This window comes from Aotus nancymaae, unplaced genomic scaffold (genome assembly GCF_030222135.1).
Source record: "Aotus nancymaae isolate 86718 unplaced genomic scaffold, 86718_ANA_hifiasm-v0.15.2.pri h1tg000001l, whole genome shotgun sequence".
NCBI lineage: Eukaryota > Metazoa > Chordata > Mammalia > Primates > Aotidae > Aotus > Aotus nancymaae.
This window is the reverse complement of record NW_026988412.1, coordinates 8,398,372-8,415,530: the sequence shown is the minus strand read 5'-3', so window position 1 is coordinate 8,415,530 and position 17,159 is coordinate 8,398,372. Positions and strand designations below refer to the sequence as shown.

The following is a 17,159-nucleotide window of genomic DNA, read 5'->3' as shown; positions in this document are numbered from 1 at the left end:
AAAGATGTCTTTACTACAAATTAATTTCCTGCGAAGTCTGAAAACACATCAGTTAGGCACTAAGAATTCTTTCAGCTCACCTGATCTGCAGAGGCAGAAACGTTCAGCTCTGTGAATTTGGCCAGCACCATGGACAGAGCCACTATACTACTGTACCAGGTGGTGGTTCTGAGTGCTGTCACCCAGAAGGGTCCTGTAACCTTTATCCTGCCTTCCTCAGCCTTTATATTTTTTTCCTTCAGTGAGCCCTCCTCCTCTTATTCCTCCTCCTTCTTTTCCACCTTTTCCTTTTTTGTAATTTCCTAGCCCTTAGATGTTACAATTTCTTGGTTTTTTACAATTTGAATTCCAGTTGTTTAGCCCCAAAGACTTTTCCCAAAATTGCAAATTGATTTTGCAATTTTTTCCATGACTCTTAACATGATTCTTCTTTGTATTATTTATTTTGCCCTCAATATATGTCACATTTTTGTTCTAATTTGTTTTGTTAATGTTGGCTACTGTGTTCACCCAGCCAACCTCTCAGAAGGCTATTTGTTTTCATTACATTCATCACAAATGCTATACTTAAATATGTCATAATTTGAACGTAAATGTATCCCATGTACAGCATGCGTCATCTTTTACATAGGTAGTATGTCAGTCAGGATATAGCATAAAAGAGATGGTTTACACAGATGGAGTAATTGAGGAGACTTTATTGAGGGACAACTTACAAATGTATGGGAGAATCAAGCAAATGGAGCATAGTGAAGCCCACGGGACTAGCAACAGACTGGAGTTGTTATCCTGTTAGGCCTAAAGATACAAGGGAATAGCAAGGTTAATAGAATCTGGAGAGGGCTTTCTGATGGGAGCTACAGCATTTGGGAAAGAAATGAAGTTAATATGTAATGAGCCAGGAGAAAGGGAGCCTGACTCAGGAAAATGAAAGCCCTGAGATGACTCTCCCACCCCACTCTCCAAGTTTTTAAACAGCACTTCCTGTTGGCTGAATCCAGTGGGAGGGCATAAAGCAATGAATCTCATTGATGTGGTCCATAAAAGCCAATCTCCAGGAACAGCACACAGAGGAGAACTGTGGAGAGGAGATCTGAAGGGAAAACAGAAATAACTAGACACATATAGTGTGCATTGTTGCATCTACAAAATAACGTTGAAAACTTGCAAAGGCATTATAAACCCAGTTCCTATTGTAGAATCCAATTTATCTATATTGACCACTTGGTACTTATAACAAGTGACTGACCTTCAGGGGTCTCTTGCTCAGATACTTTGTCCTCTATTAAGGATTAAAGTCAATTATTCATCATGGGATTCCTCACTGAATGCCCCTCACCACTCAATACATTAGACAAACGTGAGTAGGTAATCACCATTGTCTAACACCTGCATAGCTTAGAAAACCCTTCAGGTGAATATATTCAGCCATACATGAACAAGTAACATCATGTTCTACCAAAATCTTTTTCTCAATTTATTTGATGATTTATAACAGCTTTCAAAATTCCCTTTGATTGAGGTTGAACATAACCCTTAAAATCTGAAAACAGCCACAGTGCTGTGGTTTTTGACGAATCACCTCAGCCAAAAGTCGCAAGCTCATGCTTCTTATTTATTCATCTGTTCTTGCCAAGGAAACTCGCCAGCTCCTCCTGGTGCATGTCTCCTGGGAAAAATGAGAGGAGAAATAATAAGGGCACCTTGAAGAAACAATGTAATTATACATAAAGTACTGTAGGCAATGATAGAAGTTTAGATGATTTTGGCATCTCATGTGGAACCAAGAATAAGAGCCCTCCTTTCCCTGCCAGTGAAAAAAATATATATAAAGACACATTCTGGCCTAGAAAATATCTTTTTAAATATTTATTTTTAATCACCATTTTAATTCTGGCATTTATATACAGCTACATGATAAAATGACTAACTGACCTCCCTCATGAATGCTGAATCCATGGTTTGGCTATGTCACCCCATACTCTAATAAGCTGTGTCAACCCGTCATCAACAAGTCATCAGATATAAATTAGTGACATGTTTATGCTATTGGCTAAGAGTTAACATTGCTGTTGGGCCCGAACGAATGAAAAGTCCTTCTTAACATCTACAAATAAACAACAAATGCATCAAATGTCACTCTCTCCACTGGCATTTAGAGGCAATGTTCGTATAGCACCATACCATTTACAACATTTTAGCTTTTTAGTCAATAGCTTTCAATATACTTCTGCTTCATAAACTGTCCCTCACCCTAATGCATTGTTCATCTTTGATGAGCAGATATCGTAATAGACATCTGTTGTTTTTATCTGACCAACATCCTTGCCCCTTTCTCTGGAAAAGAGACCTTGTATTTTCCTCTGTCTAATAAAAATTTCTCCATTCTTAGTCCGGGCAATTTAGCTTAGTCTAACATCTCATGTCAGCTGCAGGAGAAGGCACAACACAGAGGCTGGCCAGGTAGCTGATTTCAGTCCTTAAACTCAATTGGGGAAGAATAAGTTACATGCTACAAGCCAAATTAATGAACTGCTATTCCAAAATTTCATAAACATTACTGGGGAAAGGAAACTTTCCTTTGGGTTAAGCCAATAAAGAGGGTAATAAACCCTACAAGTGAAGATGGCAAAAGCTCTGCATCCAATCATACCTGAATCTGTAGCTACCTCTGGACCCTTGAAGGATATGAAACCAGAAATTTTCTTCATTGCTAAAGCCAGTTAGAGTTGTAGTTCTACACCTTATAACCAAAAGAAAGAATTCTGATTAACGCAAGTGAGAAACTACCATCCACAATACGTGCAAAAATTTCAGGATAACATAACTAGGTTCTATTACCTATTCTCAGCTCTGGGCTTCATACTTTTACATTGTGGTTGAGTCTGAGCTAATACAATTTTGAAAAAGATAAGCCTTACTTCTGTTGTCATCACATTGAACATTGCCATTAGTGTCAGATTCAGACCGCAGCAATGCTTACTTGGCCATTCTTTTTTATTATTATTATTGTATTTGGGCTCTGGGGTACATATGCACATCCTGCATCCTGCAGGATTGTTGTATAGGTACATTCATGCCATGGTGGTTTGCTTTCTCCTATCCAAAAGCATGCCTACTCTAATCCTCTAGGACTCTAGTGAGAGAGTGGTTCATTTTTCCATGCACGAATGAGATTATTGAAAGTTTTTTTCTCTATGGCTGGGCGCGGTGGCTCACGCCTGTAATCCCAGCACTTTGGGAGGCCAAGGCAGGTGGATCCCGAGGTCAAGAGATCAAGACCATCCTGGCCAACATGGTGAAACCCTGTCTCTACTAAAAATACAAAAAATTAACTGGGTGTGGTGGCATGCACCTGTAGTCTTAGCTACTCAGGAGGCTGAGGCAGGAGAATTGCTTGAACCTGGGAGGAGGAGGTTTCAGTGAGCCAAGATCGCGCCACTGCACTGCAGCCTGGCGACAGAGCGAGACTATGCCTCAAAAAAAAAAAAAGGTTTTTTTCTCAACATGTCAGAACACTCCCCATGTGTATTACAGATATTAATCTTTAAAAGTAATCCTTTAAAATGGTTCTGAGTCAATTGTTTATACTAACTAACTTATGGAAATACACTTTTTAATAAAAATGTCTGTATATGGTGGACCTTGCTTGGCATGTAGTTTAGATGACTGTTCAGCAAATATTCTCTTCCTTCATCCAAGCATGTTATTCTTGGCCATGTGATTTGCTTTGGCCAATACATTAGTGAACATGATGGAACAGAAGGCTTGTTAAGTGTTTTTGCATGGCTTGGCTTGGATTTTAAGCTCCAGTATTAAGCCATAAGAAGAGCATGTCTTGGGTAGGTAGCTGCTACCACTGCAGCCTAGGCTACAGAAAAAAGTATGTGTGGAACAGACAACAAAAACCAAACACAGGCTGGCACCAAGCTGAGTCAACCTGTACCATGAAGTAAAACTACTCAGCCAATCCTATTCTAGATCAGCCAAAACACAGAAAACTGTAAGGTAAGAATAAAACACTTCTCGTAAGCTATTACAGCTAGGATGATTTTTTCCACAGCACTACAGGGAAACTATTTGACTGCTATACTTTGTAAAAATGCACTTCTATGCTTCATGTACTGTTGTATAGCTCATGCAACCAGTATTCCTTAAGAGACAGGAGAGGCACAAGAGAAGTGGATCCTTGATTTAAAATATTGTCATTGAATGTCAGCCTTTAGCTTGATCTCAGACATAGTCTAAGCAAATAATCCCCACCCCAATTTATGTTGAGACCAAGAGGGGGAAATAACTTCCCTCAGGTCACGTGACTAAGATGACATCAAGCCAATGTCAAACAAAAGAATCTTTACTTCCAGCCTCATGATCTTCCCACAATGCCACTCCAACCTCTCTTGGGCATTTATAGATAAATTCATACTCTACTTTAACATTTCACTGTCCTTGCATTGATAATGCTGGTTCCTCTAAAGACTAGCTTATAGCAAAATACAGAACATAAAAACTAATGATATTGGACATTTGCAAAGGTTTTCGATACCAGAGAAGGGAGGGAATGCCAATTTGTCTATTTTTTGTTATCAGCGGTGGGCAAAGAGTAGCTTTGGCCCAGACTGCTCCCATTTCCCTGAAAGTCTGTATCCTGAAAGTATGGGTTTATTTTGTTTTACATCTATGCCAATAATTATTTAGAGAATATACTTCTATTTTCATCTTTTTGAATGTTGTCTATTAAAGATATTAATTTCAGAAGAAAAATAACTATTGAGTACTAGGCTTAATACCATGGTAATGAAATAATCTGTACAGCAAACCCCCATGGCACTAGTTTACCTATACAACAAACTTTCACATATCTCCCTGAACCTGAAAAAAAAGTTAAAAATAAAATAAAATTATAAAATAATTGAAAAAAATCTCTACAGCAAGATGAACTGAGACCCTGTAGATTGTTTAAACCTGAAGTCCTGTACTCAGATGACCTTAGGGTGAGAAAAGTAAAACACATGAGTCAAGAGGCTGGGTGAGGATTCTTGTGAACTGAGTATCTCAGGCCCTGTTACATGGCATGGGGAGAACAGCAGCGACCAACTCTAGCTAATTGTGACCAGGTTCCAAATCTTTGGTTATTCCAAAAGAAGTCACATCTCTGAATTTTTATATGAAATAATAAATGTTTAAAGGATCGTGACTATTTTCATTGACACTGTGTTTCATATAAAACATACCTATGAGCTGGATGTCACTGGTATGTAACTTCTGGCACAAATCAATGCACAGTGAATAGCACTGCAATAAACATGGATGTTCAGCTGTCTCTTCATCGTACTGATTTCATTTTCTTTGTATATATAACCCAGTAATGGGATTTCTGGATTATAGGTACATTCTATCTTTAATATTTTGAGGAACCTCCATGCTGTTTTCCATAATGGCTGTATTAATTTACATTCTTACCAACAATGCATATGAGTACTCTTTTCTCTATATCCTTGCCAGCAATTGTTATTTTTTGTCTTTTTGATATTTGCCATTCGAACTGGGGTAAGATGATATTTTATTATAGTTTTAACTTGCATTTCTGTGATGTTAATGATGTTGAGTATTTTTCCATGTATCTGTTGGCCATATGTATGTCTTCTCTTGAGAAATGTCTGTTCAGGCCTTTTGCACATTTTTTAATTGGTTTATTTGATTTTTGCTATTGAGTTTAGTTCATTATATATTCAGAATATTAACCCTTTGTCAGACACATAGTTTGAAAACATTTTCTCCTATTCTCTAGGTTGTTTCGTCCCTTTATTTATTGTTTCTTTTGCCGTACAGAAGCTTTTTAGTTCAGTGTAATTTCTTTTGTCTATTTTTGCTTTTGTTGCCTGTGCTTTTGAGTTTTTATTCAAAAAACTCTTGTCCACTCCAATTTCAAGATGCATTCAACCTATATTTTCTTCTAGTAGCTTCATAGTTTCAGGTCTTGCATTTAAGTCTTTAATACATTTAGAGTTGATTATTTTAGATGCTAAGAGGTTGGAAACTAGTTTCATTCTTCTGGACACAAATACCCAGTTTTTCCAGCACAATTTCTTGAAGAAACTATCCTTTCTTCAATGTGCATTCTTGGCACCTTTGTCAAAAATAATTTGGCAGTAAATGTGTGAATTTATTTCTGGGTTCTGTATTCCGTTCCATTGGTCTAAGTGTCTGCTATATGTCCATCAACAGGTTAGTGAACAAACAAATGGTTAGTGGTATCGGTCTTGCAATGAATTCTAATCAACAATAAAAAGGAATAAAATATTGTTACACATTACAACATGGATAAATTTAAAAATGACTGTGCTGAGTGAAAGAATCTAGACCAAAACCAAGCACACATTATATTATTCCCTTCATATAACATTCAAGAAAAATGCAACCTCGTCTATAGTGGTATGAAGCAGAGCAGTGGCTGACTGAGGATGGGTGGTGTGAAGGGGCCAGAGGGGTGTGGGAGGGAGGCATAGGAAAGTGGCATGAGAAATATTTTGGAGAAAATGGATATATTCATTACCTTGACTTCAGGGATTATTTCCCAGGTGCTTACATATATCAAAACTAGTCAAATTGCAAAACTAGTCAAACTTCACAGTTTACTACATGTTAATTATACCTTAATAAAACTATTTTTAAAAATTTTTTTTTAATTATTGCATAGCGAATGTGTTATTACAAATTTAAAATAATCTAACTAGGTCCTATATTAATTATGGATATAGGATGGATTATAGGATTTTAAAATATGGATTATAGGATTTTAAAATATATGGATTATAGGATTTTAAAAGAGGAAATAAATGTACAAACTAGGATTGAGTGACTAATTCTAGAAATATCTGTTTGTAATGGTGTACTTTTTGGTTCACTCCAGTATCATAAGACAACAAAGTAGATATTGTATAGTGAAATTCCCTAAAAATAGGCAATGCCATGTTTTGCCAAAACATCTATGAAAGGATGAAGTATTTTCAAAAGAGTAGAAAACGTCTGAGAGCACAGCCATAAATTTATAACTGTTCCTCCAGCACGTTAAGTAACATTATACATCAATTTATCTACTCGGGGTAGGTCATCCAAATTCATACTAAATAGTATATAATTACCCAAAGCATTCAGATCAAAGTAAGTACTTTCCTGGAATCTTATGTTTCATTATAATGGGCAGAGTTTATCTTATAAAAATTACTGTACAACTTCGAATGTGCTAACTTTTATTTTACACATGATTTCTTTATCTTTTTAAATTCTTTATATTTGCTAACAAGCCTTATAGTTTGTTCTCTCATATTATTTCTGAGTTATAGGGAGTTTGAAAAATAAAAAAAAAAAATCATCGTTAAAGATAATTTCCATAATTATTTAAAGAGTAAATTGAGAAAGATTTACTAAGTTTTTTAAAAGACCATGAAAAAGGAAAAATAAATAACACAAGGTAGAGAATTCATGAATAGGTAATCACTTTCTACAGACAATAAGCAATGTTCCAATAAACGCTGAGAAATAACTAATTAATTTTCCAAGTGAGCAAACATTGTTTTGTAGTCACATAGACCTAAAAAGGAATCTAAAGATAGTGAATAGCAATGTGTTCCTAATTTACGAAAGAAGATTAAAAGGGCCCTTGGTTCTCATTGTTCAGCTACTTCAAATTCTATCAAAATAATAGAACCTAAATTAGCACAAGAAGCAAATTTTCACTGTCCTGGAAAATAAAGAAGGAAGAAGTAGCTTTTGTTTATGAAGAGTTGATTGATCTGAATAAATTTTATGACTTTTTGATGAAATTACAAAAGGAATATAACTCAAAGCACTGTAGATTCAATGCCTTGATGATAATAAACACTTGAAGCCATGTCAATTCTCTTCACTATATTAATTTGAGATGGCTTAAATAATAAAAGTCAGCTGAGAGTTTTCAACTAAAGGAAAAACAGAGACAGGTTATTTAAGGAAAAGATACAAGTTGGCAAAAGCTATAGGAATTGGAGGTAGGGCCAACTGAATCGCAGTGATTTAGAAGTGGGTGTATACTGAGAAACTAAAATTTCCCAAGTACCTGAATTTTTAGTTATAGCAAATGCAAGAGTATAGGCAAATACTAGAGGAAAATGAGGTGAGGTATTGGGAAATAAGAATTGTCTGGAGGGAAAAAGAAGACTTGATCAATGCTGAGTTTAAAATTGTGCAGAAATCTGTAAAGTGGTAACAATATTTCAGAAAGCCTGCATCTGGGCTGGAATGGAAGTTCCCTAAAGACAGGACAGCATCTTTAGGAAGAATCCACTGAAAGAGTTGACAGTTCTGAAGGTTCGGCTCTGTGTCCACACCCAAGTCTCGTCTTGAATTGTACTCCCATAATTCCCAGGTGTGGGAGGAACCCAGTGGAAGATAGTTGAACCATGGGGGCAGTTTCCCCACACTGTTCTCATGGCAATGAATAAGTCTCATAAGATCTGATGGTTATTATAAGGGGGGGTTTTCCTGCACAGGCTCTCTTTAATTTGCCTGCCACCATCCATGTAAGGTGAGACTTACTGCTCCTTGCCTTCCACCATGATTGTGAAGCCTCCCTAGCCACGTGGAACTGTAAGTCCAATAAACCTCTTTCTTTTGTAAAATTCCCAGTCTCAGGTATGTCTTTATCAGCAATTTGAAAACAAACTAATACAACAGTACAATATGATAGTAGATAATTTTTCCTACCCAATTAACGTATCATTACTGCATTTAAAGTGTTTGGAATGAATGCAGCAAAAATGGCAAAACCCAACCTGATTTTTAATAAGGCTGTACTTTAAATTGTCATTTTCAGTGGTGCATACCTTATTTCTCTCCAGATTACACACCTCACACAATTGAAATCAACAGAAAAATTAGATCTGTCTCTGGTAATCCAAAGAATTTTCAAAGGTTTGGGGAATATTCAAAGGTTCTGGGGACTCTCTTAGGGCTGCTTCTGGCTTCCTCTGTCCCAGTGGTAGATTTTCCTTGACCTGATGCTCTAGGGATCCAAAGTTCTCCTTTCAGAAGTACATCTAAATGGGAGTATCCCAATCATGCCTCAGGTGGTTTAAGGTTTTTCTCAAAATCACCCAAGATCTCTTGATTTCTAGTATGAGGCCATAAAATGGGAATGTTCTAGTCTTGTTTTGCAGAAAAACATCTTCAAAGAGATTCTAGGGGTCTGTGGCACATCTGAGCCAGAACCAAATGCCCCATATCGTCACTACAAATACAAAAGTAAATAAATGAAAAGAAGCTCCAGGTATTGATGATTTTCATATCTGATACTGTCAATCTGTTTGTGTCAGTTATTCTTTTCCCAAGTACACAAAATTGATAAATATGAGACCCTATGGGGGAGGTTACACAAAAATAAGTGTGCCTGTTGGCCACAATATGTTATTAAATAGTATGACAATCGTCAACATTTCTCAAACTATTGATGATGCCTCCTATGTTACAGCGTATATTTTGGCAACTCTTTGAAATCATAGACTTTTGACTCTGGGGTATCTAATCCAACAGTCTCTTTTTACAGATGAAGAGACAGAGGCTTTGAGAGGTGCAATGGATTGGCCCACAGCCAATGGTATACATAACCAGTACTAGCAGAGCCTGCAATAGGGTTCCTGGCAACTGGTTTCTAGGTCCATCCTCAAAACATGCTCCTGCCATTCTCTCTAGTGTTCACCTTGACTACTGTTATTGGAAAAAGAAACTTGAGAAATAGTTGTATAAAAGAGCAATGTGTGTGCATACATGGGTGTGTATTAATATTTCAAATAGCAATCTATCAATAGATATCCAAGGGGACAATACATTTCCTCTTCCACTTGCTTACTACGTTGTGTATTGAAAATTTAGCATTTCAATAACCAAAAAAGTTTTCTATTTGTTATCCTGTCCTGACAATATTATGATGAGCTGAACTTTATGTAAACCACTAAAAATGACTTATTTTAATTAGTCATTCAGGTTTTACTTCATTTGTGGGCAATTTTACACAGTTTTAGTTATTTAATATGTAGCTATATGTGATTCAACATTTACCAGCCTTTCATATTTGGAAATGATTTAAGAAATGAAGTATAGAACTGTGGTTTCAGAAATAAATCAATAAATATCTCTAGAAAGATGGTAATTTTATGTGCCTCTTCAGAGAGATTTGACTACATTAGCAACACTATTTCCCAACACGCATCGTCTTCTAAATGGACTTAGTTGATGCTCTTTGGATCTACTTCTTAAGGACTTAAATTTTTACCTCTGTTAAAGCTTGTGAAATGCTCTCCATGATTGTGAATGTGTCTAATGTAATTTTTATACTTGGTGCCATTATTTTAAATGACAGCACAGAGCAGGAAGAACCATGTGGTATTGCTTCATACCAACCTGGCACTTTGATTCAAAATATGGATGAACTATAAGCAAAAGAGGAGAGGAAGAGCTGAGGGTCTCAGAATAAGAAAACCTTGTGTTATAATCAAACAGATGGACTATGGGTGGGCAAGCTGTGAAACAAGACAGACTGATAGAAAGAGGGAACAAAAGGCAGAAATGAGTCTCTGAGAAGTAGTGAGCTGAGGGGCCCAGAGTTGATCTGTTTCCCATTATTAATACTTTTCCAGAAACCTTGCCTTCCCACCATGGCCTTAAGTCCTAACACATAGCTTAGTTTTCTTAGAGGAATTCAAATAATAATAATAAATAATGTCATACAGACTTCCAATGTTTTAATAAAAACCTTCAGCAATGCCCACATTTTTATTTGACAATTTTTTAAAGGGCTTTGAATCTTTTCTTAGGGACTTAAGTGCATGCAATTCAGAGAGAGAGGAATTTATACCATCGACACATTACACACATACTCTCATGTATACACAGATTCCTCTCTTTTAATTTTGGCATGAAGTCCAAATCTACACAAGTCAGAATCTACGCAAGAAAAGCACCATCGGTAGAAATAATTACACTTTTAATGCCCCGGCCCCGCGCCCCTCCTCCGTCTTCAGAGCAGGTCTGTTTACTGACATAGCCTCTTACCTCTTATCCAAGTAAAGCAGAATTTTTAGCTTTGAAGTTAAATGTTATGAGATCAGTGTAAATGCGCTGTAACACGACAATATTTAAATTGCTTTAAAACGATCGTCCTCGTTTCGTTACAGAGAGTTCGTGCTTCCTCCCTCTCAGGCAAGAAGAGGAGTCACTCTTCAGCAGTTTAGCAGAGTCCGGTGCGAGTGCCCGTTTCTTAACTGGATAACTTAGTTGCCTCCCGCTCCCGCCCGGCCCCCCCGCCCCCACCGTCGCTGCGCCTGAATTCGCCTCCAGCCTAGGACGCTAAGCGGGCGACTTGGCCCGGCGCCTGGGATCGGTGGCTACGCCTTCCCCAACTGGCACCCACGCTGTCCTTGCGCAGTGGAACGTCCCCAAGTCTGAGAATGCACCTCCCGGAGTGTCCACCTCGGCCGCGTCTCTCCTGAAGGCAGATCTTGGAGGTGCAGCCAGGACTCCTAGAGGAGCCTCCTCCAGTCACCGTTGCGGGTGGGGCGAGCGCGGGCTCCTGCTAGGCTTCCCAGCTGCTTCGCTCCTGACCTGCCTGGAGCCTGCAAAAAAACAAGAGCTCGTCCTTGCACTCTCGGCCCCCACGGATCACCCCTAGAAGCTGCTTTCCCAAACCCTCCTGGTGCCAATGAGAGCAAACCTCCCCGGAGATTTGCCCAGAGTGGTGGGAGGAGGGTGAATATTTGCTTTGTTATTGGGATAAAGGGTGGCAAGTATGCTTTGAGAGTGTGTGTGTCTGTGTGTGTGTGTGTATGTGTGTCTGTGAGAGAGAGAGAGAGAGACAGACAGAGACAGAGAGAGAGAGATGTTTTGCAGCTGGAAACAAGCAGGGAAGAGGCGTAGAGGCCGGCGCCCCAGCTCCCCTCGGGGCCTCCGGGAGCCGCACACACAGTAATTCCCTTCCCAGAGCCTACAGATTCCCACAAACAATGACATCACTCCGCCGCCGCTGGCCTGATTACAGCTGGGGGGATTTTCCTGGGCGCGCGGCGGGCAGGCTGAGAAGGGGGAGCTCTCCGGTGCTGAAAGGGGCGGGGGCGCGGGCTCCCGGCGCTGCACCCCCAGAAGGCGGAGGCGGCCGGGCTGGGCCGGGCAGGGCCAGGGGCGGGCGGGGGTGGACCCGGGGCGGCCCAGGGCGGGGCCCGCCGCTTCCCCCGCCCTCATTGGCCGCTGGTGGACTCACGTCACCCGAGCTGGTGCTCTCCTCCAGCCCCTGGGGAATTGGAGCTGAGGAGGAGCTGAAAATGCAGATTTAGCATCAAGCACAGACCTACACTCGCTCTTTCTCTCCGGTACACACAGCTCCCCACATTCGCACCCCTGCCCGCGCGCCGGGCCGCCTGACTGCGCGGCTTCCCCTCCGGCCAGATGCTGGAGAACACACACTGATTCGCTGCTTTCCAAGACCCTATTGAGTCTCTTTCTCTATACAAAGATTTTTTTCAAAACTATATATATATTTTTTATTTGCACCCTCCCTCCGAGTCCTCTGCTCCGCCAGCCTGCGCGCCTCCTAGCACCACTTTTCACTCCCAAGGCAGGATGAAGGGTGGTTGTGTCTCCCAGTGGAAGGCGGCTGCCGGGTTCCTCTTCTGTGTCATGGCTTTTGCATCTGCTGAGCGACCGGTCTTCACAAATCATTTTCTTGTGGAGTTGCATAAAGGGGGAGAGGACGAAGCTCGCCAAGTTGCAGCAGAACACGGCTTTGGAGTCCGAAAGGTAAGCTCTCTCATGCATTTCGCATGTTATTTCAAAACGGGGGGCAGCTCTGCGCAATCTCATTGCAGATTTGCAAGTTTTCTCTCTCTCATGCGATGCAGATATTCTGCCATGGGCTCTTTAACATGATATTGCCTCCGGTGATCTTTCACTGGTTATGTAATTAAAATGTCCTTCATCTGTACTAGTAAGGTCATCAAAATAATTTATTGCCCTTTGACTTGATAGCGAAAATAGGGTAACACCTTTCAAAGGATGCCATGCTCCCAGGATGCTGTCCGAGGTACCAAGTTCTCGAGGCTGCCTGGGGATGGAGGGAAGAAGCCCTGAATATCTGAGCTTGGCGTTGGCTGCTTGGCCAGGGACGTCTCCCCCACCCCCATGCCCCGGAGAAAGAATAGTTTCCTACTGACAGGGCTGGACGCTTGGACATTGCAATTCACCTCGGTGCTTTCCCACCCCGCGCCGGGAGGACTTCCCTCCCAATGACTTGAGTCCCTGCTCTTCTTCGGGAACGACGGCTTCCTTCCTGACTCTAAGAGATTTGCAAACATAAACTGGTCTCCAAAATCGGGGCGGAACTTCTGCGCCCTCACCCCTGCCCACGACCGCCCACCCCTGTAGCGCACTTCTGGTTGGCTCCCTAGTTCCCAACTCCCCGCTATAGGAGCTGGAGAGGTGGATTTCGAGGGGGATTCCCTACGGAGAAGTCTAGGTGCCCTCTCCTGATGCGTGGGCGGCCAGCCTGGCTTTCCCACGAGAGCGTGGGGATCCCCTTTCCAGTAAGTTGTCAGAGTTCGAGCATTTGGGCAGATAGGTGAGCCTGCCAGCCTTGGAAACCTTGGGACTCCTTTGGAGACTCCAAGGTACCCATCCTGGGAGGACAGAGGAGAGAAGCGCGCTAGCTGGGGACTGTGGCTGACCTGCGTGTCTGTCCTGCGAAAGATATATCAGGGATCTCCAGTGTCCTTAGGGGACCTGGAGCCGGCTGGGGTGGAGTGTGTGTGCAGAGAGAAGCTGGGGCGAGGGGAACCCGAAGGGCAGAGATGTGGATACCAGAGGGCTGGGTGGAAGTCAGTGAGATTTCGGGCTCCATCTGCTCCTGATCCCAGGAAGAAAGAGGCGTGAGATGAGCGGTGGGTGCTTTTGGTAACTGCTTTTACCTTGAAGGGCCGCGCAGACCGAAGCTCCTATTAGAGTCTTCCGTCCTGACTTCCCACGCCTCCCGCCTTTCTCCCAGCCCCCTCCAGGGCTCCTCCAGGTGTGGGGGGCTCTCCCTCCTCCTAAGGGCGTAGGCAGTACCGGGATTTCCACCCCATGTGGGTCTGGTGACGAGTTTGACAGAGGTCTGAGAGGAGGCGCCGGGTCTGCCGGTGGCGCGCGGGCGGGTCTTGCGGAAAGGAACTTGTTGCTCTGGGAAGCGTGGGTGGAGCAGGGGAAAGCAGGCGCGGGCGGAGGGGGCACCCCGCTGTGGCTTTGGCCCAGGGCCGGCTGCCTGTCTTGAGAGACACTAACTCAACAAACAAGCAGACCTTCCTCCTTCCCCTCCACTCCCACCCCAAACTTAGCAAGACCCAGGACCCAAGAGCCATTATGAAATACAGTGATTATTATTAGTTATAAGGAGCCTTATGTGCTGGAGTCCTTACATACATTTTTACTTAATCTTCTCAACATCTCTGAGGAGGTTACTGTTATTATTGAGCCTATGGCCCTGATGAGGAAATTGGTTCAGACAGGAATGCGAGATAAAAACAGGCAAGGGCTTCAATCCAGGTCTTTCAGAAGTGACCCCATGCTCTTTACTACCCGACCAAGCTAGGTGCTTTCAGGGACTATGGGGCATTGAAGTAAGCTGAAAAGGGATTTAATTCTTGAGTGTGATCTTGCTGCAGAACCTGTGGCTCCCTCCTCCCCCCCCACACCTTTTCATGGGTGCAGGGGAATGGGAGGGAACCACAGGTTTCTGAAAACCGTTGCTCTCAGCGATTTTTCTCTTCTCTTTGCTGCCCCCTTTGAAAATGTGCCCTTAGGATCGGAGACCAGATAACTAGGCCTCTTTGTCTTCCATTCTTTCTTGGAGAGGAGCCCAGTGATTTTGCATCACAACCTGAAGGAAACCTGCAGCTCCCATCTGGGGACTTCACCTCTCTCCTTACCTCTCCATAACCTCTCAGGTAGTACCTCTCAACCAAATCCAGTGACTTTTTTTTTCTCTGTTACACATTTAAGTAACAGGCTTCCTGGTGCAACACCTGCCTAGAATAAACTTCCTTTTGGATCCGTGTCTTGCCCATCCTTCAAGATCTAAATTCAAACCTTTCCTGATGCTCCAGACCACAGTGAGGTTTCTCTCCTTCAAATTTTTATGGGACTGATAGCAAACACTGCACTACATAAGCTAATAAATGCCATTGCTTGTCTTCATTATCTCATGTATGTAAGTAAATAGGGGTGCAGGTGTTGTATTTCTACTTGGAAGGTAAATATTCCGGGATGATACCTCCTATATTTCTCATTTCCTCCCTGTAACCAGCACATTACTGTGTCGCCAGCCTTGAAGGAAACTTCCTTGGCTGTGTTTACTATTCCAGATTTCCCAGACACTGCCCTGTCTTGCTTTCCTCATGCTGTTATGTACTTTTGCCAGCATTTTTAATTGTGCGCCTTAGAGGCCCGTATGTCCTTGTCCTCCCTTGCTCTGACCCTCAGCATGCCTCCCAACTCGCTGCTGCTCCCTGCTCCACAGCTCAGTGTCACACGCAAAAGATTCTGTGTGATTATTTATGCATCCATATGAAGGGTCAGCAATGAAGACTAGAAGAACTTGCTTTTTTATTCAATTATCTTATTCTAACTTCACAAATCTGTGATAGAAATTACTGACATCGGCTGTAAGTATCAGATGAAAATCTTAAGGCTTTGAGAAGTTAATCTGTTTGTAGCTGAGAAATGAAAGAACTCAGACTGAAAAATTATTGCTTTTCCACATCGTGCTGCCTCCAGGAAGCCTTCTCTGATTGCCAATAACTCTTTTCTTGAGACACAGTTTTAGAGTTCTGACATTTTCCCTTTTATTTTTACTTTTTTCAATATTTATTTGCTATTAGCACATGAACATATGTCATTAATGTGTACATCTTCAGGTAGACTATAAATCTTCCAGCAGGAGAAATGATGTACTATATCTCTATATAGTCTCCATAACTAGCATGGTGGTCTGTAAGTGAATATTTAATTAAATGTTTGTCAATTATTTGATTGATTATTACAAGACCATGAATAAACATTTATGTTTTCTCTCTAAAATGAAACAAAAACATCTATAACTTTACCTCTGAGAAGGTTATGGAGATAAAAGCTTTCTATTTTATCATGACCTAGCCCAAAGACCTATGTCCATCAGAGAAGATGCACATGTCTAAGAGAGTGCATGAATTTACAGTAATGACAAAAGCATTATTCCAAAGAGTGCCTTAACATTCTCAATATGCCACTAATTTTAATTCATTTGAAACAGAAAAAAAAAAAACTATTTTTGAAGCAATCTGTTGAGGATTAACCAAAAATCAAGTAACAGTGAGGGTTTTAAAAGAACCTGATATTATACTAGGGGTTTCATTTTATTATGGTATGTTTTATTTTTTATGCACCGAGAACAGATGCTGAAATGATTAAATAAGTAAAATCATGTGACCATTTTTATAATAAATTTTTTAATTTTAAAAACAACCTAATAATCATTATGCTTCCAGATACTAAAAAGTAATAAATTTCTGGTCACTTCACTTTTATTGAAGTGTAATTTAGGAAAGAGCACAGCTTAGCGAATTTTCACAAACTGAGCACACATGTGTAACCAGCACCTAAATCAAGAAACAAAATATTACCAGTATTCCTAAGTCCCTTTCTCACTCATTTGCTTTGTTTTCAGTTTTTGGTTATTATAAATATGACTTTAGTGGATATTGAAGTCTATGTAATTTGGCAAGCACATATATGCCCTTCTGCTGGAATTCCTAGAAATGGAACTCTTGAGTAAAAGGATATGCATACATTCAGCTTTACGAGACCATCAATTTTCTATTGCTGTGTATCACTAAAAAACTTAGTGGCCTAAAACCACACAAGTTTGTTATTTCAGAGTTTTTATGGGTAAGGAGTATGGCACATTTTAGTTGGGTCCTCTGCTTAAGCCTTCACAGGCTGCAATCAAGGTGTAGCCTGCTGTGTCCCGTCTAGAGGCATAACCAAGAAACAACCCTCTTCTGAGCATATTCACATTTTTAGAGGAATTTAGTTTCTTGTGGTTTTAAACCTGAAGTCTTTATTTT

At 40.9% G+C, this 17,159-nt stretch overlaps 1 protein-coding gene and 1 long non-coding RNA gene across 3 annotated transcripts in view; one reads left to right on the top strand and one right to left on the bottom strand.

The window, feature by feature from the left end:
* Positions 1-689: 689 nt before the first annotated feature.
* Positions 690-11,301, bottom strand: LOC105732949 (uncharacterized). Of its 2 annotated transcripts, XR_001111133.1 has the most exons (4): positions 11,089-11,301; positions 2,654-2,743; positions 1,583-1,669; positions 690-1,093 (listed from the first exon to the last, which is right to left on the bottom strand). It is a non-coding gene; the product is annotated as an uncharacterized LOC105732949 (long non-coding RNA). The 2 variants fall into 2 exon arrangements; XR_001111132.1 differs by having other exon boundaries at positions 690-1,669.
* A 1,045-nt stretch (positions 11,302-12,346) lies between these two features.
* Positions 12,347-17,159, top strand: part of PCSK2 (proprotein convertase subtilisin/kexin type 2) — a 252,707-nt gene continuing 247,894 nt past the window's right edge. Inside the window, exon 1 of the mRNA XM_012474808.2 lies at positions 12,347-12,825. Coding sequence (XP_012330231.2) covers positions 12,649-12,825 — 177 coding nt within the window. The 5' untranslated portion in view covers positions 12,347-12,648. The remainder of the gene's footprint in view (positions 12,826-17,159) is intronic.